At 38.5% G+C, this 23,773-nt stretch overlaps 3 protein-coding genes across 3 annotated transcripts; 1 reads left to right on the top strand and 2 right to left on the bottom strand.

Moving 5' to 3' along the window:
- LOC128702787 (keratin, type II cytoskeletal 2 epidermal-like) lies at positions 1-23,354 on the top strand. Its single transcript, XM_070101811.1, has 9 exons — positions 1-23; positions 131-715; positions 1,028-1,158; positions 3,049-3,239; positions 5,366-5,485; positions 10,211-10,321; positions 15,704-15,871; positions 22,543-22,601; positions 22,756-23,354. Exons 1-9 carry the CDS (start codon positions 12-14, stop codon positions 23,272-23,274), a joined length of 1,896 nt encoding a protein of 631 aa, XP_069957912.1. The 5' UTR covers positions 1-11; the 3' UTR covers positions 23,275-23,354.
- LOC128702762 (neuropeptide-like protein 33) lies at positions 7,218-18,456 on the bottom strand. Its single transcript, XM_070101870.1, has 2 exons — positions 18,323-18,456; positions 7,218-7,559 (listed from the first exon to the last, which is right to left on the bottom strand). Exons 1-2 carry the CDS (start codon positions 18,383-18,385, stop codon positions 7,287-7,289), a joined length of 336 nt encoding a protein of 111 aa, XP_069957971.1. The 5' UTR covers positions 18,386-18,456; the 3' UTR covers positions 7,218-7,286.
- Positions 11,502-12,347, bottom strand: LOC138855057 (glycine-rich protein-like). Its single transcript, XM_070101869.1, has 2 exons — positions 12,192-12,347; positions 11,502-11,953 (listed from the first exon to the last, which is right to left on the bottom strand). Exons 1-2 carry the CDS (start codon positions 12,201-12,203, stop codon positions 11,597-11,599), a joined length of 369 nt encoding a protein of 122 aa, XP_069957970.1. The 5' UTR covers positions 12,204-12,347; the 3' UTR covers positions 11,502-11,596.
- Positions 23,355-23,773: the final 419 nt, after the last annotated feature.

The raw sequence follows: 23,773 nt of genomic DNA, 5'->3' as shown, positions 1-23,773 counted from the left end.
AGTTCACCAGCATGAAGGTCTTGGTACGTTTTACACTAGTTTTATTCTCATTTTTCCTTATAAATATTTAATCTTCAGACAATATCTCATGTGCATCCTTTACACTAAATAAGAACATTTCTCCATATAGGTAGCAGCAGCAGTCCTTGTCTTACTTGCAGCCACTGGTAGTGCTGAACCTTTCCCGGAAGCTGACCCAGGTTTCCGTGGCAACTTTGGAGGTCATGGTGGAGGATTCAACAGAAGATTTGGTGGCTACCGTGGCAAGAGAAGTGCTGTGGCAGAGGCTCTGGCTGATGCAGATCCTGAGCCTGGCTTTAGGCATTATGGTGGGATTGGTGGTGGCTTTGGAGGATTCACAGTCGTTGGCCGCATTCACCACTATGGAAAAAGGAGTGCTGAGGCAGATCCTGAGCCTGGATTTAGGCGTTATAGTGGGATTGGTGGGATTGGTGGTGGCTTTGGAGGATTCAGTGGTCCTGGCCGCGTTCACCACTATGGAAAAAGGAGTGCTGAAGCAGATCCTGAGCCTGGATTTAGGCGTTATAGCGGGATTGGAGGGATTGGTGGTGGCTTTGGAGAATTCAGTGGTGCTGGCCGCGTTCACCAGTATGGAAAAAGGAGTGCTGAGGCAGATCCTGACCCTGGATTTAGGCGTTATGGAGGGATTGGAGGGATTGGTGGTGGCTTTGGAAGACTCGGTGGTGCTGGCCACGTTCACCACTTTGGATAAAGGAGTGCTGAGGCAGATCCTGAACCTGGATACAGGCGTTATGGAGGGATCAGGGTAACAGGTGGTGGCTTTGGAGAATTTAATCGTAGCTTCGGTGGATATGGACGATAATTTTTTGTCTCAGTATCACTCTGATGAATTCTTATTGAAAAGTTCATAATAAAGCACATTTCCTAAACAAATTATTTCAATGTTCCTTTAAGACACCCAACAATGCACAAAAGGAATACTCATTTTAATCTGAGATATCTCTCTATAATTCTGTATAAAATTGTCTTCATGTCTCTGTCTCAGACCAGGACAAATACAGTAGAAATGGATAATTACAAGAATAAGAACTATGGGAAAGACTTCCTGAAAAGAGGTTCACTGACCAATTTAAAAGTGGTATGTAATACACTTTTTAAATTGGTATGTAATACCACGTAAGTCACATTTGATAAGTCCATCAACCCTGATGAAGTGGTTTGAGAAGGTTAGTCACCTCAGCCTAGAGATGCGTTCAACTTTATGGTCTGGAACATTGCTGAAGGTTATGAAGGTGAGAGCATCTCCAGGCTGAGGACTGACCACCTCACAACTACTTCAAAGCTTGTTGAACTGATCACATCGTCTTTACCTCACCACGACTTCTTCTGTCTCAGTATTAGTCAACTCTGCAGTTGAGTGAAGAAATCAACTGTGTAGGCTAATCATTTTTGAATAAAAATACCTAGCACTTGCATATTTCTTACATACTTTCATTGATGCCAGCGGAAAGCTCCTCATCCAAGAAATGGAGCTACCTTCTACTTCTGTAGAGGGTAGCTCCCTCTACTTCTGTAGAGGGTAGCTCCCTCTACTTCTGTAGAGGGTAGCTCCCTCTACTTCTGTAGAGGGTAGCTCCCTCTACTTCTGTAGAGGGTAGCTCCCTTTACTTCTGTAGAGGGTAGCTCCCTCTACTTCTGTAGAGGGTAGCTCCCTCTACTTCTGTAGAGGGTAGCTCCCTTTACTTCTGTAGAGGGTAGCTCCCTCTACTTCTGTAGAGGGTAGGACCTTCTACTTCTGTAGAGGGTAGCTCCTTCTACTTCTGTAGAGGGTAGCTACCTCTTCTTCTGTAGAGGAACTCCATTTCCTAAACTCCAATGGATTTAGAGCTTGTCATATTATTAAAGAAGGCACTAACATACATAGAGAGAATTACCGAAGTCGACTTTATGTAAACACTAGACAAGGGGAAAAAATATTAACTTCTGCTAACTTCATTACACTCTCGTGTTATCTATCTTGCGTATTTCATCACAATTCTAAATTCTGTGAAAAAAAAGTTAGCATCGTTCTATGCCTAAAGCGCTTGAAGAAAGCCGTGGTTGCCTTTTTTCACTGCATTTCACAAAATGATAAAAAAAAAATTTAATTTGGGTTGCCTGAATGTGTTTGGGTGCACAATGTTTATTAAGAAAGAATCGTGTGTTTACTTTCTGGACGAAAGGAAGTTGGATGTGTTACCAGTGACTGATTGGAAGATAAGAGAAGTAAAAGAGATGGAATGGAAAGGAATTAAAAATATTAAGAAGTAAAGAAACTCGCAATAATATTTGCTCAACTTCTGCGGTAAGAAAAAAATGAGTATAAGTGGTAAATGTAGTATAAAACCGATTATAATGAAAGTGTTTCAGTGTGTGAGGTTGTAAGAGTGATGGGGAGAAAGATAAAATTATAGATGTAAAGTGACTAAGACAACTCATGCAGTCAGAAGAAACTTGTAACAGATTATTTCTATCCTGAAGAGGAAGAACCAAGTGAGGATGCGAATATTTACTTCGATATTAATAATTATTATTAATATTAATATTATTAATATTAATATTATTAATATTAATAATAATTAATATTAATAATTATGCAGAAGGTGTGGTAGGAAAGTTAGGGGTGTTAAATATGTACCATGACATTAAATTATTATTATGTTTAGAAACGTTTAGTAAGAGGCTATACACGTTTCCAGAAGAAAATTTTTAATATATAAAGAATAGCAGTTTAAACTCACTTTGAAGAGGAAATCTTAGACAACGTTGAATGTCCGTACTGGATCATTATCAAGAGGAAGCCTTAGACAACGTTGTATGTCCGTACTGGATCATTATCACGTTATAAATGAGAGAATGATAAGCTAGAAATTCAGAAGTCAAGTAGGTACACAGTTTAGGAGGATATCAGAAGAAAAGTAAAATGTAAATGATAGTTTAGGTGAAGAATTTCAGGAGAGCTTCAAAAAAGAAGTAAAGGTGAATAAAATGTTCAAAAACAGGTTAGGAGTAAAATTATTGTTATAGTTATGAGGATGAGTCAAACTACTGGAGGTCACACAGCACCCGGGAAAGGGGAAGCAATCAGCCACGAGCCATGGAAAGGAAGGGTTGCTCACATTCCTTGTATAAAGAGTCGTCCCTTGAAGCTAGGCATCCATTCGAAGTAACATGTGAAGAAAAGATACGATTAGAAAATAAAGGTCAGGTTAAGCCAGGTCAGCAATTGACTATGTATAGAGAAAGGTAAGCAAGAGTAAAAACAGAACAATCCTAAAGATTTATATCAATAATGTTGAGTATAAGGGCCGACTCAACAAGATGGTCTCTGTGAAGGCTAGAAAAGGAATAGATAATGATGGCAGAGGATCAGTTTACAGGATGACACTAACCTTGAGTAAGACATGAAATATACGTTCTTAGTGTCTGCTTGGCACTTAAAATGCTTTAAATGATATTAATGAATTTCTCAGTTTCTCTCTTTCATTTATAGATATTTTGCATTGCTAAGAGCAAGTACCAGGAGTTGCAGTGTGAATTAAAGACTTTAGCGTAAGTGAGTCACAGGGGTGTTACGAAGTACTTTTTCAGTCTCAGGGTAGTAGATGTTGAAGTGGTTGGTGGGAAACTCCATACACGTTTTCAATTGTATGTATGATAAGGCTCAATAGGTCAGAAACCAGTAATGTCGGTCGATGAAACTTGAGAGTCGGGGCCAGGAGCTAAGCCTGGGTGACCCTCGAGTCCAGCAAACACAAATCTGTGAGTGAATGCTCTTCAGCTTCCCTCCTGCCATAAAATTATACAATTCCGTCAAATTAAAGTGCAAAATTAGCCACTAAATAAAGTACATATATTGAAAGTCTTGAGAGTTGACGACCAGTGTTAAGAGGATAAATAGAGCAAATTTTGTCTTTTTTTTTTTTTTGCTATAAATGAGGACTAGATGAGAAACGATTATAACATATAAAATATCTAAAGTAACTGATAGGTCAGACCTTCTCTATCCTACTCGATACTACTAACAACCTAAGCCGATACTACTGACCACCTAAACCGATACTACTTACAACCTAAACCGATACTTACAACCTAAACCGATACTACTGACAACCTTAACCGATACTACTGACAACCTAAACCGATATTACTGACCACCTAAACCGATACTACTGACCACCTAAACCGATACTACTGACCACCTAAACCGATACTACTGACAACCTAAACCGATGCTACTGACCACCTAAACCGATACTACTGACCACCTAAACCGATACTACTGACCACCTAAACCGATACTACTGACCACCTAAACCGATACTACTGACAACCTAAACCGATATTACTGACCACCTAAACCGATATTACTGACCACCTAAACCGATACTACTGACAACCTAAATCGATGCTACTGACCACCTAAACCGATACTACTGACCACCTAAACCGATACTACTGACCACCTAAACCGATACTACTGACCACCTAAACCGATACTACTGACCACCTAAACCGATACTACTGGCAACCTAAACAGATACTACTGACAACCTGTTACAAAAAACGCGATATCTAATAATGATAGAGATCTCCAGTGAATACTGGAAAGGACTGCCATTCTAGCATCCAGCCTGTTACTGGGTTTTTATAACATGTAGTCAGTATCCTGGTCCAATTATCCATTAATAAGTTTATTAATAAAGATAAAGTTGTCTAGGTGGCCAATATCAAAGTAAATCAAAGTAATCAATTTAATATAATATAGGATACAAGTTCCTATACTTCTCTCGTGTACAGTAGTATTGTGCTGAAGGCACATCTCTTTATGGCTTTTAAGTACTGTCTGGTACATTGTCAGCTTTTAAGAACATAATACTAATACGTATATACAAGCGAGTATGTGTGTAAGTGTGTAAGTGCTCTAAGTAGTTCACTGTCTCAAGACTCGACTAGACTTAACCAGTGACTGATTGAAAGTTCTCACATAAACTAACTTCTTGACCAACCTGGCAATCAGAACAGCTTGCTTGAACAGTAAAACGACTGATTCGCCGAACAGGAATATAACAAGCAGCAGCAACACAGAATCAGGAACAAGGAGATAATATAACGACACTAAGTAGGGACCATCAGCAGATCCTCCACAAAAGTCACAAAACTCCCATACTACTGAATCTAAGTTCAGCATAAGAAAATCCCCGACTGTAACAGTACACAGATACCAGCACAAATTAGGTCAGAAGCTACAGCTCAGGACCTGAGTTTCTCAGAGTATCTATGCAACACATAACCTCAGTACAACGTCGAAAATCACTAAGTCTAGGCCATGTTCTGTGAACAGTTACACAGAACCAACAACAAGAAAGCGACAGAGACGATGTTCCAACAAGGGCCAGCAAGGGAGAGCTGGAGAGGCACGTCTTGTTGGAATCATCGTCAACCAAAAAGAGAGCGAGCGAAGGTAAGACAATCTCCTCACCCAGGTGAGGTGTGATCACCCCACCCTGATCACGTGACTCTCCGAGGACTGCTGCTGCCCAGCAACTACAGAGAAGCCAGCAGCGAAACAAGCAGAGTGGTAGTTAGACAAGGCCGTCAGCTACTTAACACTCTCGAGCAATGAACACTGAATAATATATAAATGTTACATCCTACCTAATAATATAACTAAGTCAAATAATAAAATAAAGCAATAAATTTATGATTTAGCAAATATTGCAAATATCAGCAATATAAAATTATATGAACAAGTAATATACATTATATACATTGTGACCCATTCAGGGGTCGCAATACAACCTAAACCGATACTACTGACAACCTAAACCAATACTACTGACAACCTAAGCCGATACTGCTGACCACTTAAACCAATACTACTGACAACCTAAACCGATACTACTGACCACCTAGACCACTTCTACAGACCATCAAAACCGTTAGTACCTACTATCTTACCTCCCATCCTAGGCACTGCTTTATCTCTACGAGTTTCGAGCCAGTGACTAATATTAATTCACAACTGCAATTTTGCACTTGAGTCTACTAACCATTTTGATTATTCATTTCACTGGTCACCAGCATATATATTCTTTATATTGATATGCTCCTTATATGATCATGTTTCATTTGTCAATGTCATTGATAATGTGCACTTGTTATTTGTAGATATAATTGTTGGATAGGAAAAGCATTGTGTTAAACATGACTCACGAAATCGTAATGACACGATTGCAAACAAACCATACGCGGGTGGGGTTAGAACCCGCGGTTAGAAAGTCATAAAACTCCAGACCGACACGTTTGCCACTGAGCCAGCTAGCCACGATAAGATTCATTCAACTAGGTATATTTACACAAGATGGGAAGGTTAGGATAGGCACCACTGTGACAACAAATGCAAGTTTTTACAGACGAATCTCCAGCTAGCGTGGCCGTGACGAACTCTAGCTCAAGTCCCCCCAAAGCCGTCAACATGACGGCTTTGTATACGCAGTAAGGGTTATAAATGTTACTGCGAGGATGAGGTTGGAGGTAGTGAGGTAGTGTTTGATGATAATGTTGGGTGCGAATATTATGCTGAGAATTCGGGGCATTGGGAGTAGAAGTGTGGGGTTACCAAAAGTATTATTCAGAGGGCTAAAAGGGTAATACTTAAGTGGTGTGGACATTTAGAGAGGACTGAAAATATTATAGAATGACTAGGAGGATGTATAAATGTTTGTTGGAGGGAAGGAGGGGAAGGGGTCAACTCAGGAAGGGTTGGAGGAGTATAAGTGATTTAGAGTGCTAGTTGCCTTGTATGAAAAAATAAACTTTTATGAAGGGATTCAGAGAAACCAGTAGGCCGATCTTGAGTCCTGGAGGTTGATAGTAGTGTCTCTTATCTGACGTAGGAGGTGGGAGGGGGGTGTTACAATTCAGAGATCATTCGAACTTATGTCAGCACACTGCGGAAGACAGCGACCGAATGAGTGAAGGTGAAAGTGATTCCTGTACTTCGGGTCACCCTACCTCGCTGGAAGACGGCTGATATGTTAAGAACAGAAGTACGCCCAGGTGGAGCACACGTTTCTCATTTACAGGTAATCTATATTCAGTTAAAATGCGTATATTGGAGGTTCGGGCGATGAAAATAATTGTTTTTATTATATCGAAGGCAATTTTTTTTCACAGGAATAATAAATTACATATGAAAATGATTGCTATTATATTTATCATATTTTAAAGTAATATTGGAAATAAAACGAAGTTATGTATGTTCAGCCGTAGTATCCGTAGCCTCCATATCCTCCTCTGAAGCCTCCGAAGCCACTAAAGCCTCCATAGCCTCCAAAGCTACCGAAACTTAGACCACCAAAGTAGCTGGGGTTGGCATCAGCGCTCCTTTTTCCCCTATAAAATCCATAGGGAAGATATCCTCCACCATAGACTCCGTAGCCTCCAAAACGTCCCAGGTAACCAGGTTCGGCATCTGGGGAAGGTGAAGCAGATGTGGCAGCCAAGCAGAAGGCAGCCATAACGGCAACAATGACCTGTTGGACAAATAAATATTAACAGACGTGCACCTAACATGAACAGTGAAATATAGGAAATTTTCCATACAGTATTTAATATTTTGCTAGTTTTTAGAAAATTATACTTTCCAGATCAAGAGTTTCAAAATATTGATGTATTTTACCAAAATGACCACTATGAATTTAATTTATAAATAACCCGATATTTTTTTTCAGAATATAAGTGACTAAGAGAGCAGGGAGCAACTCACGAAGGTCTTCATTGTTCTGGTGATTCTCAGTGTCGACTGTGTCTAACTTGCAGTTGGCTCCTTTTACACCCTTCAGAAGAGGCACACCCCACACCGTCTTAGTGCTCACGTATTTTCATGGTCACCTGACCGTGAAAATACGTGTGCATAACAAGTTTCGCATAGTAAGTGATGTAGTGGTATAATTTTGTTTGCCTTTTTAATCCCGTTCAATTAGATTGATGAAATATATTTTTACTTGAACATATTTAGAGACTGTCTAGAAGACTGTTCCCGAGGCTCAAAAAATTTGAGCTACGCTGATGGATTAAATGATCTGAATATAAAATAACGGAGAGAGTGAAGTGTCTTAAGAGATATAATTATTACGTACAAGATACTTAGAGACATTTGCACAATATTAAACTGCAGACGATTTAACTTGAGAGTGAACTTAGCACGCACAAAAATATGACGAAGTGCGAAGGAATTCTGACGTACTGAAAATACTGTGAATAAGTCGAACAAGATAAATAAGAAAACATAGTGGAAGAAAATTCCATATTTTTAATTAAACAATAAATATGGTAGACCACGATAAACAGGAGAGTGAGATTAAAGTAGTTAGAATATAGATTATATATAAAGAAAACACAATCGAAGATAACTTGTGAGTTCATAGCGAAAGCGTGTAGCCCACACCTGAACAAACATGTAAGAAAAATTTAGAAGATCGACTGGGTTATCACTAGATTGGTCCTATTTTTAAGAGGGAACTCAATAAATTCTTCAAATGAGGTCCTGATTAGCCGGACTGTGGTGCATACGTTGGGCTGGAGCACCACCAGACAGACCGATCAGGTCAGCAACCTAGGGAGAGGCTGGTCTGGGACCGGGCCACAAGAGGCGAAGTAAATGGAGAGAGGTGAAGGAAATATCCCGAGAATGATTTAGAAATTAATGGTTACCTACTGCCACGTTAATCAAGGAAAAACTACCTGCAGAAGAAAGTTTTCCTGGAACGTTTCGCACTGTGAAGAAATCTACAGCGTCGGTTTTTTTCTTTAAGGAATTTGATGGGTATGAAGGAGGCGAGTTTTAGCAGGTTAGAGTGGAGTAAGTGGAGGCGAGTGTTAGCAGGTTAGAATGGAGTAAGTGGAGGAGAGTGTTAGCAGATTAGAGTGGAGTAAGTGGAGGTAAGTGTTAGCAGGTTAGAGTGGAGTAAGTGGACTCGAGTGTTAACAGGTTAGAGTGGAGTAAGTGGACTCGAGTGTTAGCAGGTTAGAGTGGAGTAAGTGGAGGCGAGTGTTAGCAGGCTAGAGTGGAGTAAGTGGAGGCGAGTGTTAGCAGGTTAGAGTGGAGTAAGTGGAGGCGAGTGTTAGCAGGTTAGAGTGGAGTAAGTGGAGGCGAGTGTTAGCAGATAAGAGTGGAGTAAGTGGAGGTGAGTGTTAGCAGGTTAGAGTGGAGTAAGTGGGAGCGAGTGTTAGCAGGTTAGGGTGGAATAAGTGGAAGCGAGTGTTAGCAAGTTAGAGTGGAGCAAGTGGAGGTGAGTGTTAGCAGGTTAGAGTGGAGTAAGTGGAGGCGATTGTTAGCAGGTTAGAGTGGGGTAAGTGGGAGCGAGTGTTAGCAGGTTAGAGTGGGGTAAGTGGAGGCAAGTGTTAGCAGGTTAGAGTGGAGTAAGTGGAGGCGAGTGTTAGCAGGTTAGAGTGGAGTAAGTGGAGGCGAGTGTTAGCAGGTTAGAGTGGAGTAAGTGGAGGCGAGTGTTAGCAGGTTAGAGTGGAGTAAGTGGAGGGGAGTGTTAGCAGGTTAGAGTGGAGTAAGTGGAGGGGAGTGTTAGCAGGTTAAAGTGGAGTAAGTGGAGGCAAGTGTTAGCAGATTAAGGCGGAATAAGTGGAGGCAAGTGTTAACAGGTTAGGAGGAATAAATGGAGGTAAATGTTAGCAGGTTAAAGTGGAGTAAGTGGAGGTAAGTGTTAGCAGGTTAGAGTAGAGACAAATGGTATTGCTAATATATGATATTCAAGCCATGAGTAAGCAAAGTGATATAAATAAAAAAATGATTCAGAAAAATAGATGGATCTGAGTTCTGAGAGGAATAAAAAAAATAAATTGTGAAGTTGTTACGGTTTGGTGAGTCACTGAAGCGTTATGTTCATGATGTTTCTGAAGGAAAGCTGGAAAAATGAGTAATGGAGAATACATGTCATTCTCCTGGTTAGCCTTCCCGAGACGTCACTGGTACTGATACCTGCTGCTGCACTCACTACGGTGAAGGAATTAACAAAGTTTTAGTTCGCCTCTTCTGATTTCTTTCAGATCGTCAACAGTAATATTAAACTACACAAATAACAGTGTTTAATAATAACACACACATATGGAGACAGGAAGTCAGGAAGTTAATTTTCTGAGTTTCTACATTTTGAAATTGTGCCATATTCAGCATTTTTGCAGTCGCGTGCATTGAGGACTAAGAGGTTACTTTCTTCGGTACAGAGAATGTGTCCAGAAGACGACACTTCAGAGGAAGTTAATTTGAACATCCAAGAGGCAGGTGATTGGCACTCCCCCACATTAGCCAAACTTAGAAATTGCTTTTATAATATACGAGGTGAAAGGCTAAAAACCGATGGTGTTTAAGATTAGAGAGACCAGAACAATGGAACCATAGATAAAAGGTAAATGTTTATGGGAGCCGCAGAGATGCGAAGAAATTCTTCAGTGTAGATTGGATAACCTTTGAAGAAGTTGTGGAAACAAACTTCATTCATAAACTCAGAACTATATATAATAGATGAGAAGTGGCTAGGGATCAGTTGCTTAGAAGGTTATGAGTTTAACTACTTATCTTTGAATAAATAAAAATGAATAAATGAAATTATACATCCTGTTTACTCTAACCCCTTTATAAGTTAATTTTAAGGCTGTCTGAAAAACTTTGCATAACAAGACTTTTTATGAAGTAGATTATATATGTTAATTACTCCCATGTCAACTGCATACTCTACTCTGCTTTATAGAAATAAAGTTGCTTGTGCGTTTGTTCTCATTTCCGTCTTCTTGATATATCTCACATATGATCATCTTATGTGTAATGGTATTTATGTCGTGAAGGAAGAGAAGCATTGTGTGTATAAGGTTAGTTGATATACCTTTTATAACCAGTACGAATTATGAAATGCCAGGAGAACGGTAGGACTTTGGATTAGTTAAGTTTGGTACGGGGAAGGATAAGGCAGATGCAGTTCCGTCAAGAGATCTTTTTCCGACTGTTAATGTACCTACCTGGAAGGGGTAAGTATTTACGGACGCTGATTGTTAGTCTCAGGAAGCTTACTATCAGGAACAATGAGTGAAATATGTGAATGGTGGTAGTTGTATTATTTAATTTATTTTCAATTAAGGGTCGTAAAGAGAGATCTGGCCTTATAATTTCGATCCTCGATCTTGAAATTGTTACATGTGTTTTGGTCGCTTACATGTTTATATGTTGGGGAAAATAATATTTGTTCTAGTTCCTTTTTTCAAAATAACACAGGATATATACCCTGAGGGGTTTAAATTTAAAAGCGTATATATACTGAGAGTTTAATATATTCTTTAAAATAAGTATTAAAGTATTCTTGTCTGTTGGTGAAGATTACGTGTAGTCAGTAGGTTTTTAAAGCCCATTAACCATCTAGCCTTTTAAAATATTTACTTTCATTTATTAAAGATGATAACTTTTATGGAGGAACAATAAAAGTTTTTTAAAAAATGCTTGCTATTATATTTATCATGTTTTATATCGACATTGGAAACAGAATAGAGAGTTGTCAGTTATGTGTGTTCAGCCTCCGTATCCATAGCCTCCGTATCCTCTCCCGAAGCCTCCGAAGCCACCATAGCCTCCAAAGCCACCAAAGCCACCGTAGCCTCCGTAGCCCAGACCACCTAAGTAACCGGGATCAGCTTCAGGCTTAGCGTCGGCCTTAGGGCTGGCATCAGCGCTCCTTTTTCCCCGATAAAATCCATAGGGAGAATATCCACCACCATAGCCTCCGTAGCCTCCGTAGCCACCATAGCCTCCGTAGCCACCATAGCCCCCAAAGCCTCCAAAACCTCCCAGGAAACCAGGCTCAGCATCTGGGGAAGGTGCAGCGCTGGTGGTAGCCAAGCAGAGGGCGGCCAGGACGGCAACAATAACCTGTTGGATGACATAAATGACAATTTACTTGTGATTGTAATTAACAGATATGGATTAAAGTTAAGCAGTGTATTAAAGAAAATTCTATATGCAATGTTTAATATATTGCTAACCCTCAGAAAATTATCGTATTTTATAGTTTCAAAAGTATTCAGGTCCAGCTTCCATATTTGCCAGCAACAATTAACCACAACAACTCTTTGAATATAGGAGGCCACGAGAGAAAAGAGTAACTTACCAAGGTCTTCATTGTTCCGGTGGTTCTCAGCGTCGACTGTGGCTAGTATGTAGTTGGTTCCTTCTTTTATACTTCTCAGGAGAGGGGCACGCCCACACAGTCTCAGTGATCACGTATTATGAAGGTCAGATAACTATTAATAAAACATAGCAAGTTTAGCATAGCAAGTACACGTTGCAAGGTATCAAAGGTGAACGTGTTACATCCGTCGATTATGCAAATATGTAACACTGAATTTTCTCTGCGTCTACCAACACCTTCAAAAGACCCCTGAGGTGAAAATCCATCGGAGTGAAGTGAGGCTTTTAACCAGCTACTCCACAGGTCCTCCACGATGTATCCAGTGACCATATGGTATCCGACATAGGGGACACTATGTTTACAAGACGAAGTGTATATCTTAGTGTATATATGCTGTATTTACTAGAATCACTATTTTAGGGATTAGAATAAACTCCAGCAGCACCAAATCAAGCTGGTTAAAAAAAAGCTTAAGCTTCAAATAATTGTCGCCAAATTAGTACAAGTAATGAATGGCAGAGGAGATTTAACTTGAGAGTGAACTTAGCATGCACAAAAATATGACGAAGTGCGAAGGAATTCAGACGTACTGAAAATACTGTGAATAAGTCGAATAAGATAAATAAGAAAACATAGAGGAAGAAAATTCCATATTTTTAATAAAACAATAAATATGGTAGACCACGTTAATCAGCAGTTTACGTTAAGAAATTGGAAAGGAGAGTAAGATCAAAGGAGTTAGAATATAGATTATATATATAGAAAAAACAATCGAAGTTAACTTGTGAGTTCATAGCGAAAGCGTGTAGCCCACACCTGAACAAACATGTAAGAAAAATTTAGAAGATCGACTGGGTTATCACTAGATTGGTCCTATTTTTAAGAGGGAACTCAATAAATTCTTCAAATGAGGTCCTGATTAGCCGGACTGTGGTGCATACGTTGGTCTGCAGCACCACCAGACAGACCTTTCAGGGCAGCAACCTAGGGAGAGGCTGGTCTGGGACCGGGCCACAAGAGGCCAGGTAAATGGAGAGAGGTGAAGGAAATATCCCGAGAATGATTTAGAAGTTAATGGTTACCTACTGCCACGTTAATCAAGGAAAAACTACCTGCAGTAGAAAGTTTTCCTGGGACGTTTCTCACTGTGAAGAAATCTACAGCGTCCGTTTTTCTTTAAGGAATGGGATGGGTGTGAAGAAGGCGAGTGTTAACAGGCTAGAGTGGAGTAAGTGGAGGCGAGTGTTAGCAGGTTAGAGTGGAGTAAGTGGAGGAGAGTGTTAGCAGGTTAGAGTGGAGTAAGTGGAGGAGAGTGTCAGCAGGTTAGAGTGGAGTAAATGGAGGCGAGTGTTAGCAGGTTAGAGTGGAGTAAGTGGAGGTGAGTGTTAGCAGGTTAGAGTGGAGTAAGTGGAGGTAAGTGTTAGCAGGTTAGAGTGGAGTAAGTGGAGGCGAGTGTTAGCAAGCTAGAGTGGAGTAAGTGGAGGCGAGTGTTGGCAGGTTAGAGTGGAGTAAATGGAGGCGAGTGTTAGCAGGTTAGAGTGGAATAAGTGGAAGCGAGTGTTCGCAGGTTAGAGTGGAGTAAGTGGAGGTGAGTGTTAGCAGGTTAGAGTGGAGTAAGTGGAGGCGAGTATTAGCAGGTTAGAGTGGAGTAAGTGGAGGCGAGTGTTAGCAGGTTAGAGTGGAGTAAGTGGAAGCGAGTGTTAGCATAACGGTTAGAGTGGAATAAGTGGAAGCGAGTGTTAGCAGGTTAGAGTGGAGTAAGTGGACTCGAGTGTTAGCAGGTTAGAGTTGAATAAGTGGAAGCGAGTGTTAGCAGGTTAGAGTCTAGTAAGTGGACTCGAGTGTTAGCAGGTTAGAGTGGAGTAAGTGGAGGTGAGTGTTAGCAGGTTAGAGTGGAGTAAGTGGAGGCAAGTGAAAGCAGGTTAGAGTGGAGTAAGTGGATGCAAGTGTTAGCAGGTTAGAGTGGAGTAAGTGGACGCGAGTGTTAGCAGGTTAGAGTGAAGTGGACGCGAGTGTTAGCAGGTTAAAGTGTAGTAAGTGGAGACAAGTGATATCAGGTTAAAGTGGATTAAGTGGAGGCAAGTGTTAGCAGGTTAAAGAGGAATAAATGGAGGTAAGTGTTAGCAGGTTAAAGTGGAGTAAGTGAAGGTAAGTGTTAGCAGGTTAAAGTGGAGGCAAGTGTTAGCAGGTTAAAGTGGAGTAAGTGCAGGGGAGTGTTACCATGTTAAAGAGGAGTAAGTGGAGGCAAGTGATAGCAGGTTGAAGAGAAATAAATTGAGGCAAGTGTTAGCAGGTTAAAGTGAAGTAAGTGGAGGCAAGTGATAGCTGGTTAAAGAGGAATAAATATAGACAAATGTTAGCAAGTTAAAGTGGAGTAAATGGAGGGGAGTGATAGCAGGTTAAAGAGGAATAAATGGAGGCAAGTGTTAGCAAGTTAAAGTGGAGTAAGTGGAGGGGAGTGATAGCAGGTTAAAGAGGAATAAATGGAGGTAAGTGTTAACAGGCTAAAGTGGAGTAAGTGGAGGGGAGTGTTAGCAGGTTAAAGAGGAGTAAGTGGAAACAAGTGTTAGCAGGTTAAAGTGGAGTAAGTGGAAGAAAGTGTTAACAGGTTAAGAGGTTAGGAGGTTAAGTGGAGTAAGTGGAGGTAAGTGTTAGCAGGTTAGAGTGGAGTAAGTGGAGGCGAGTGTTAGCAGGTTAGAGTGGAGTAAGTGGAGGCGAGTGTTAGCAGGTTAGAGTGGAGTAAGTGGAGGCGAGTGTTAGCAGGTTAGACTGCAGTAAGTGGAGGCGAGTGTTAGCAGGTTAGAGTGGAGTAAGTGGAGGGGAGTGTTAGCAGGTTAGAGTGGAGTAAGTGGAGGGGAGTGTTAGCAGGTTAAAGTGGAGTAAGTGGAGGCAAGTGTTAGCAGATTAAGGCGGAATAAGTGGAGGCAAGTGTTAACAGGTTAGGAGGAATAAATGGAGGTAAATGTTAGCAGGTTAAAGTGGAGTAAGTGGAGGTAAGTGTTAGCAGGTTAGAGTAGAGACAAATGGTATTGCTAATATATGATATTCAAGCCATGAGTAAGCAAAGTGATATAAATAAAAAAATGATTCAGAAAAATAGATGGATCTGAGTTCTGAGAGGAATAAAAAAAATAAATTGTGAAGTTGTTACGGTTTGGTGAGTCACTGAAGCGTTATGTTCATGATGTTTCTGAAGGAAAGCTGGAAAAATGAGTAATGGAGAATACATGTCATTCTCCTGGTTAGCCTTCCCGAGACGTCACTGGTACTGATACCTGCTGCTGCACTCACTACGGTGAAGGAATTAACAAAGTTTTAGTTCGCCTCTTCTGATTTCTTTAGATCTTCAACGATAAAATTAAACTACATGAATAACTAAAAAATTGTAATGGATACCTGTCAGTGTTTAATAATAACACACACATATGGAGACAGAAACTCAGGAAATTAATTTTCTGAGTTTCTACATTTTCAAATTGTGCCACATTCAGCATTTTTGCAGTCGCGTGCACTGAGGACTAAGAGGTTACTTTCTTCGGTACAGAGAATGTGTCTAGAAGACGACACTTCAGAGGAATTTAATTTGAACATCCAAGAGGCAGATGATTGGGACTCCCCCACATTAGCCAAACTTAGAAATTGCTTTTATAACATACGAGGTGAAAGAAAGGCTACAAACCAATTGTGTTTAAGATTAGAGAGATCAGAACAATGGAATCATAGATAAAAGGTAAATGTTTATGGGAGCCGCAGAGATGCGAAGAAATTCTTCAGTGTAGATTGGATAACCTTTGAAGAAGTTGTGGAAACAAACTTCATTCATAAACTGAGAACTATATATAATAGATGACAAGTGGCTACGGATCAGTTGCTTAGAAGGTTATGAGTTTATCTACTTATCTTTGAATAAATAAAAATGAATAAATGAAAGTATACATTCTGTTTACTCTAACCCCATTATAAGTTAATTTTAAGGCTGTCTGAAATAGTTTGCATAATAAGGCTTTTTATAAAGTAGATTATATATGTTAATTACTCCCATGTCAATTGCATACTGTACTCCGCTTTATAGAAATAAAGTTGCTTGTGCGTTTGTTCTCATTTCCGTCTTCTTGATATATCTCACATATGATCATCTTATGTGTAATGGTATTTATGTCGTGAAGGAAGAGAAGCATTGTGTGTATAAGGTTAGTTGATATACCTTGTATAACCAGTACGAATTATGAAATGCCAGGAGAACGGTAGGACTTTGGATTAGTTAAGTTTGATACGGGGAAGGATAAGGCAGATGCAGTTCCGTCAAGAGATCTTTTTCCGACTGTTAATGTACCTACCTGGAAGGGGTAAGTATTTACGGACGCTGATTGTTAGTCTCAGGAAGCTCACTATCAGGAACAATGAGTGAAATATGTGAATGGTGGTAGTTGCATTATTTAATTTATTTTCAATTAAGGGTCGTAAAGAGAGATCTGGCCTTATAATTTCGATCCTCGATCTTGAAATTGTTACATGTGTTTTGGTCGCTTACATGTTTATATGTTGGGGAAAATAATATTTGTTCTAGTTCCTTTTTTCAAAATAACACAGGATATATACCCTGAGGGGTTTAAATTTAAAAGCGTATATATACTGAGAGTTTAATATATTCTATAAAATAAGTATTAAAGTATTCTTGTCTGTTGGTGAAGATTACGTTTAGTCAGTAGGTTTTTAAAGCCCATTAACCAACTAGCCTTTTAAAATATTTACTTTCATTTATTAAAGATGATAACTTTTATGGGGGAACAATAAAAGTTCTTTAAAAAATGCTTGCTATTATATTTATCATGTTTTATGTCGACATTGGAAACAGAATAGAGAGTTGTCAGTTATGTGTGTTCAGCCTCTGTATCCATCGCCTCCGTATCCTCTCCCGAAGCCTCCGAAGCCACCATAGCCTCCAAAGCCACCAAAGCCACCGTAACCTCCGTAGCCCAGACCACCTAAGTAACTGGGATCAGCTTCAGGCTTAGCGTCGGCCTTAGGGCTGGCATCAGCGCTCCTTTTTCCCCGATAAAATCCATAGGGAGAATATCCACCACCATAGCCTCCGTAGCCTCCGTAGCCTCCGTAGCCTCCGTAGCCTCCTTAGCCTCCGTAGCCACCATAGCCCCCAAAGCCTCCAAAACCTCCCAGGAAACCAGGCTCAGCATCTGGGGAAGGTGCAGTGCTGGTGGCAGCCAAGTAGAGGGCGGCCAGGACGGCAACAATAACCTGTTGGATGACATAAATGACAATTTACTTGGGATTATAATTAACAGATATTTAGTATAGTTAAGCAGTGTATTAAAGAAAATTCTATATGCAATGTTTAATATGTTGTTAATCCTGAGGAAATTATCGTATTTTATAGTTTCAAAAGTATTCAGGTCCAGCTTCCATATTTGCCAGCAACAATTAACCACAGCAACTCTTTGAATATAGGAGACCACGAGAAAAAAGAGTAACTTACCAAGGTCTTCATTGTTCCGGTGGTTCTCAGCGTCGACTGTGGCTAGTATGTAGTTTGTTCCTTTTTTATACTTCTCAGGAGAGGGGCACGCCCACACAGTCTCAGTGATCACGTATTATGAAGGTCAGATAACTATTAATAAGTTTAGCATAGTAAGTACACGGCGCAAGGTATCAAAGGTGAACGTGTCACATCCGTCGATTATGCGAATGTGTAAAACTGAATTTTCTCTGCGTCTACCAACACCTTCAAAAGACCCCTGAGGTGAAAATCCATCGGAGTGAAGTGAGGCTTTTACCCGGCTACTCCATAGGTCCTCCACGTTGTATCCAGTGACCATATGGTTTCCGACATACCGGATACTTTGTTTACAAAACGAAGTGTATATCTTAGTGTATACATGTTGTATTTACTTGAATCACTATTTTAGTGATTAGAATAAACTCCAGCAGCACCAAATCAAGCTGGTAAAAAAAAGCTTAAGATTCAAATAATTGTCACTATATTAGTACAAGAAATGACTGCGAGAGGAGACTTAAGGTACTCTTAGCAGAGTTCATAGCAAACACTGTGTACACCTAGATGAATACACAGACACACACACACATACACATACCAGCGAAGAGGCGGGGCCAGGAGGTGTGAATCGATCCATGGCGCCCCAAAAGGGTGAGTACATCTAGGTGACTACCCCCACACACAAAAGCACACACAAAAGAAACTAATTCTGACGTCCCTTGAAGAGAGGAGGCTGTAGAGAAAGATAATGATGCATAAAATATTTAGACTAACTGATAGTACCGATAAGGACTGATTATTTATAACTCGAAAGCAAGTACATGGCGACATCAGTGAAGGTTAAAACGACACGAGTAACAGGGATGTTAGGAAGTACTTTTTCAGTCTCAGGGTAGTGAGGAATTGGAATCAATTGGATGTAGAGGTGGCTGAGGTACATTTCACACAATTCCTTAACTGTATGTATGACAAAGATTCACTAGGTCAGAAACCAGTAGTGTCGGTCAATGAAACTTAAGATTTGGGTCCAGGAGCTAAGCCTGGGCCACCCTCCACTCCAACAAACACAAATTTGTGAGTACCTGTTCTTCCGCTTCCTTCTTGCTGAAAATGATACACTTCCGTTAAATTAAAGTATAAAATTAGCCACCAGAACAAAATCCTCCAGTTACACCCACGACGGTTCAAGGAACATTACATTAACATTACAAGTAAAGCGAATTTTGTCGTTTTCGGGTTTTTATCTATAAGAGAGGGGAAATATTGATTTATTTTTTAAGTGTTTGCTAATTATGAGTCAGTTGTATTTCCTAGTACTTGTTTGTTTAAATTCTTAATTGTTACAGAAAACAAATGACTGATAATGATCAGATGTTCAAAGCCGCTGTCCTGTCAGCCTAAACCACTACTACTACTATCGTAAACCTTAACTACTGCTAACTACCTTAAACCACTACTACTGCTAACTACCTTAAACTACTACTACTGCTAACTACCTTAAACCACTACTACTGCTAACTACCTTAAACCACTACTACTGCTGATTACCTAAAACAACTACTACTGCTAACTACCTTAAACCACTACTTCTGTTAACTACCTTAAACCATTATTACTAACTACCTTAAACCACCACTACTGCTATCTTATATCACTACTACTGACTACCTAAACCAGTACAAATGGCCACCTAAACCACTGAAACTATCCATCTACTCCACTTCTGCTAATCACCTAAACTACTACTACTGACCACCTAAACCACTACTACTGACCACCTAAACCACTACTACTGACCACCTAAACCACTACTACTGACCACCTAAACCACTACTACTGACCACCTAAACCACTACTACTGACCACCTAAACCACTATTACTGACCAACTGAACCACTATTACTGACCAACTAAGCCACTACTACTGACCACTTAAACCACTATTACTGACCAACTGAACCACTATTACTGACCAACTAAACCACTACTACTGACCACCTAAACCACTACTACTGACCACCTAAACCACTATTACTGACCAACTGAACCACTATTACTGACCAACTAAGCCACTACTACTGACCACTTAAACCACTATTACTGACCAACTGAACCACTATTACTGACCAACTAAGCCACTACTACTGACCACTTAAACCACTACTATTGTACTATTGACCATCTACACTACTACTCCTGACTACTTTTATATAAATAATGCTTCACTATCCTCTTAATTAAGAACAATGAGTTCAGTTGAAAGTGTCACTGTCAGTGTCAATCACAATATCACTATCAACTTATGTGATAACATCGGTGTTAATATGTGTCAATATCTATATTTATCCTAGGTAGAAGGTTGGTAGACAGCAACCACCCAGGGAGGTACTACCGTCCTGCCAAGTGAGTGTAAAACGGAAGCCTGTAATTGTTTTACATGATGGTAGGATTGCTGGTGTCTTTTTTTTCTGTCTCATAAACATGCAAGATTTCAGGTACATCTTGCTACTTCTACTTACACTTAGGTCACACTACACATACATGTACAAGCATATATATACATACCCCTCTGGGTTTTCTTCTATTTTCTTTCTAGTTCTTGTTCATGTTTATTTCCTCTTATCTCCATGGGGAAGTGGAACAGAATTCTTCCTTCGTAAGCCATGCGTGTTGTAAGAGGCGACTAAAATGCCGGGAGCAAGGTGCTAGTAACCCCTTCTCCTGTACATATTACTAAATTTAAAAGGCGAAACTTTCGTTTTTTCTTTTGGGCCATCCTGCCTCGGTGGGATACGGCTGGTGCGTTGAAAGAAAGAAGAAAGATCTATATTTATGTCAATCATAATATCAGTGTCAACATATGCGTCGATATGTGTCAAAATAATTAATATGAATACATTCACGGGAAAGTGCTAGTGTTACGAAATGCTTATAACAATAATCATAATTTTTAAAAGGGTGGACTGGTAAGCCAGCAGAAGACCTCGGTCAGATGACCAGAAGCTCCAGTGGCGGGTCATCATATGACTAAGACCCGCATCAGGAAACACTTGTCCTGCTTCCTGACAAACATTACCTAACCGCAGAGACCATACAATACCTAGGAAATGTGGGGTAATAAGGTCTGAAGCAGGAAAAGAGAAGACAGATCCAGTCCCTTGAATCATGAGCTATTCATCAGTATCAAGGTACCGTCCTTGGAGAGCAGACACTCTGAATACAGATGAAAAAATATTATAAATTTCTCGTTAAATGCTGTACGTTGGTGGCGGTCACCGCCTTGACTCTTGGTGGTTACTACCTTAACCCAAATTACCCATTGTTATATACACTGTATAAATGTTTATATTTAACACCTGGGTTGGTTCCTCATCAAAACAGGGTGACCGAATGATACACACACACACGCTTTTCTTTTTTCCAGATGTATGCGAACATTACTTTCCAACCGACGACACTACAGTTGTTAATGGTAAGGTGATCCTGACACACTGAGGAAAAGGACACTGGTGTACACTGCAGGGTAGTTGTTAAAGGAAAACAGTCTGGGTGAAACATATATATATATATATATATATATATATATATATATATATATATATATATATATATGGTGCCGAATAAGTAAAATTGGTCAGTGAGCAAGAACTCATTTAAAATTTAGTCCTGTCTAAAATTTTCTCTTAAATGTTTAAAAATAGATTTTTTCATTTATGTTAATGTAAAAATTAATAATTTTGTACCAAAAGAACCTTAGAAAATTTACCTAACCTTATTATAACAAGCAGAATTTAATTTTGCCTAACGCAACTAAATATATATATATATGTATATATATAATATATATATGTATATATATAATATATATATGTATATATATATATATAATATATATATGTATATATATATATATTATATATATATATATATACATATATATATTATATATATATATATACATATATATATATATATATATATATATATATTATATATATATATATATATATATATATATATATATTTATATATATATATATATATATATGTATATATGTATATATATATATATAATATATATATGTATATATATATATTATATATATATATATATATACATATATATATTATATATATATACATATATATATTATATATATACATATATATATTATATATATATATATGTATATATATATATATATATATATATATATATATAAATATATATATATATATATATATATATTATATATATATATATATGTATATATATATATATATTTAAATGTATATATTTATGTATATATATATATATATGTATATATATATATATATATATATATATATATATATATATATATATAAAATGTATAAATATATATTATATATATATATATATATATATATATATATATATATATATATATATATATATATATATATATATATATATATATATATAAAATGTATAAATATATATATATATAAAATGTATAAATATATATATATATGTATGTATATATATATATATATATATATATATATATATATATATATATATATATATATATATATATATATATATATATATATATATATATATTCACACAGGTACAGATCCAGAGAATTAAATTCTTTTACCGCCATTCTTCCTGCTTCACCCCTACAACTGGCAACATATAATTAAAAAAAATATTCTTTCACAACGCTAATTATACGAAACCTAAAAAACAGAGAATAGTTATTGTTGTGTGGCCTTGAAAACATGCGAGTACTGAGTGGCTGTGGGTGTTTCTCCTACGGGTATAAAAGTAGGAGCCACCTCAAGCAGGCCACAGTCGACGCTGAGAACCACCAGAATAATGGAGAATTTGGTGAGGTTTCACTTATTCTCTTATTTTCTTAAGTTTACCAGAGCCTTGACGAAATTGGAGAGGTATCCCTTACGCTCTTAGTTTAAAATATAAGTGTTTTGAAGCTCTAGATCATAAGAAATTAAGTTAACAACTACGTACTTTAATTCAACAGGTCACTGCTGCCATCCTGGCTGCCTTCTGCTTGGCTGCCACCAGCGCTGCACCTTCCCCAGATGCCGAGCCTGGTTACTTAGGAGGTTTCGGAGGCTTTGGAGGCTTTGGTGGCTACGGAGGCTATGGAGGCTACGGTGGCTATGGTGGTTATTCTCCCTATGGATTTTATCGGGGAAAAAGGAGCGCTGATGCCAGCCCTAAGGCCGTTGCTAAGCCTGAAGCTGATCCCGGTTTCTTAGGAGGTTTGGGCTACGGAGGCTACGGAGGTTTTGGAGGCTATGGAGACTATGGAGGCTATGGAGGCTACGGTGGCTATGGTGGTTATTCTCCCTATGGATTTTATCGGGGAAAAAGGAGCGCTGATGCCAGCCCTAAGGCCGTCGCTAAGCCTGAAGCTGATCCCGGTTTCTTAGGTGGTCTGGGCTACGGAGGCTACGGTGGTTTTGGAGGCTATGGTGGCTATGGTGGCTTTGGAGGCTTCAGGGGAGGATATGGAGGCTACGGATACTACGGCTGAACATCTGTATATATCAACACTTATTAATGTATTCTTACTATCAATCTCGATTGAAACCTTAAATAAATAGAGCAAACATATCAAGTATATTTATTTGATCCTTTTCAAGTTTTATCAAGGGTAAAGAACTGAGAATTTATATTTTTTTTCATAAAAAACTGTCTCAACAGAAAATCATTGAACTAGGAAGCCAGAGGTTATACTTCTGAATCATTTATCTAACCTGACATCAGTCTCACTGCTGAAAAACTCCTCTAACGAATTGGAAATATATCAGAGTTATCTTTTGAATAAGTTACAAAAAATATTTTTACAGTTCAATTAAAATATATATATATATATATATATATATATATATATATATATATATATATATATATATATATATATATATATATATATATATATATATATATATATATATATATATATATATATATATATATATATGTCGTGCCGAATATGTAAAACTGGCAAATTAGCAAGAACTCACTTAAAA

The sequence above is a fragment of the Cherax quadricarinatus genome, chromosome 79 (genome assembly GCF_038502225.1).
Source record: "Cherax quadricarinatus isolate ZL_2023a chromosome 79, ASM3850222v1, whole genome shotgun sequence".
Taxonomy (NCBI): Eukaryota; Metazoa; Arthropoda; class Malacostraca; order Decapoda; family Parastacidae; genus Cherax; species Cherax quadricarinatus.
The sequence above is the reverse complement of the archived record's forward strand: the minus strand, read 5'-3'. Positions and strand labels throughout refer to the sequence as shown.

Excerpts from the sequence above, each read along its gene's own strand:
- LOC128702787 (XM_070101811.1), top strand. Across the intron at positions 5,486-10,210 it reads CAAAAAGAGAGCGAGCGAAG|CATTTTTGCAGTCGCGTGCA; the intron begins GTAAGACAATCT and ends TGCCATATTCAG. Across the intron at positions 22,602-22,755 it reads CCAGAATAATGGAGAATTTG|GTCACTGCTGCCATCCTGGC; the intron begins GTGAGGTTTCAC and ends TTAATTCAACAG.
- LOC128702762 (XM_070101870.1), bottom strand. The coding sequence starts at position 18,385 with ATGTACTCACCCTTTTGGGGCGCCATGGATCGATTCACACCTCCTGGC. Across the intron at positions 7,560-18,322 it reads CTGGCCCCGCCTCTTCGCTG|GTCATTGTTGCCGTTATGGC; the intron begins GTATGTGTATGT and ends TTTGTCCAACAG.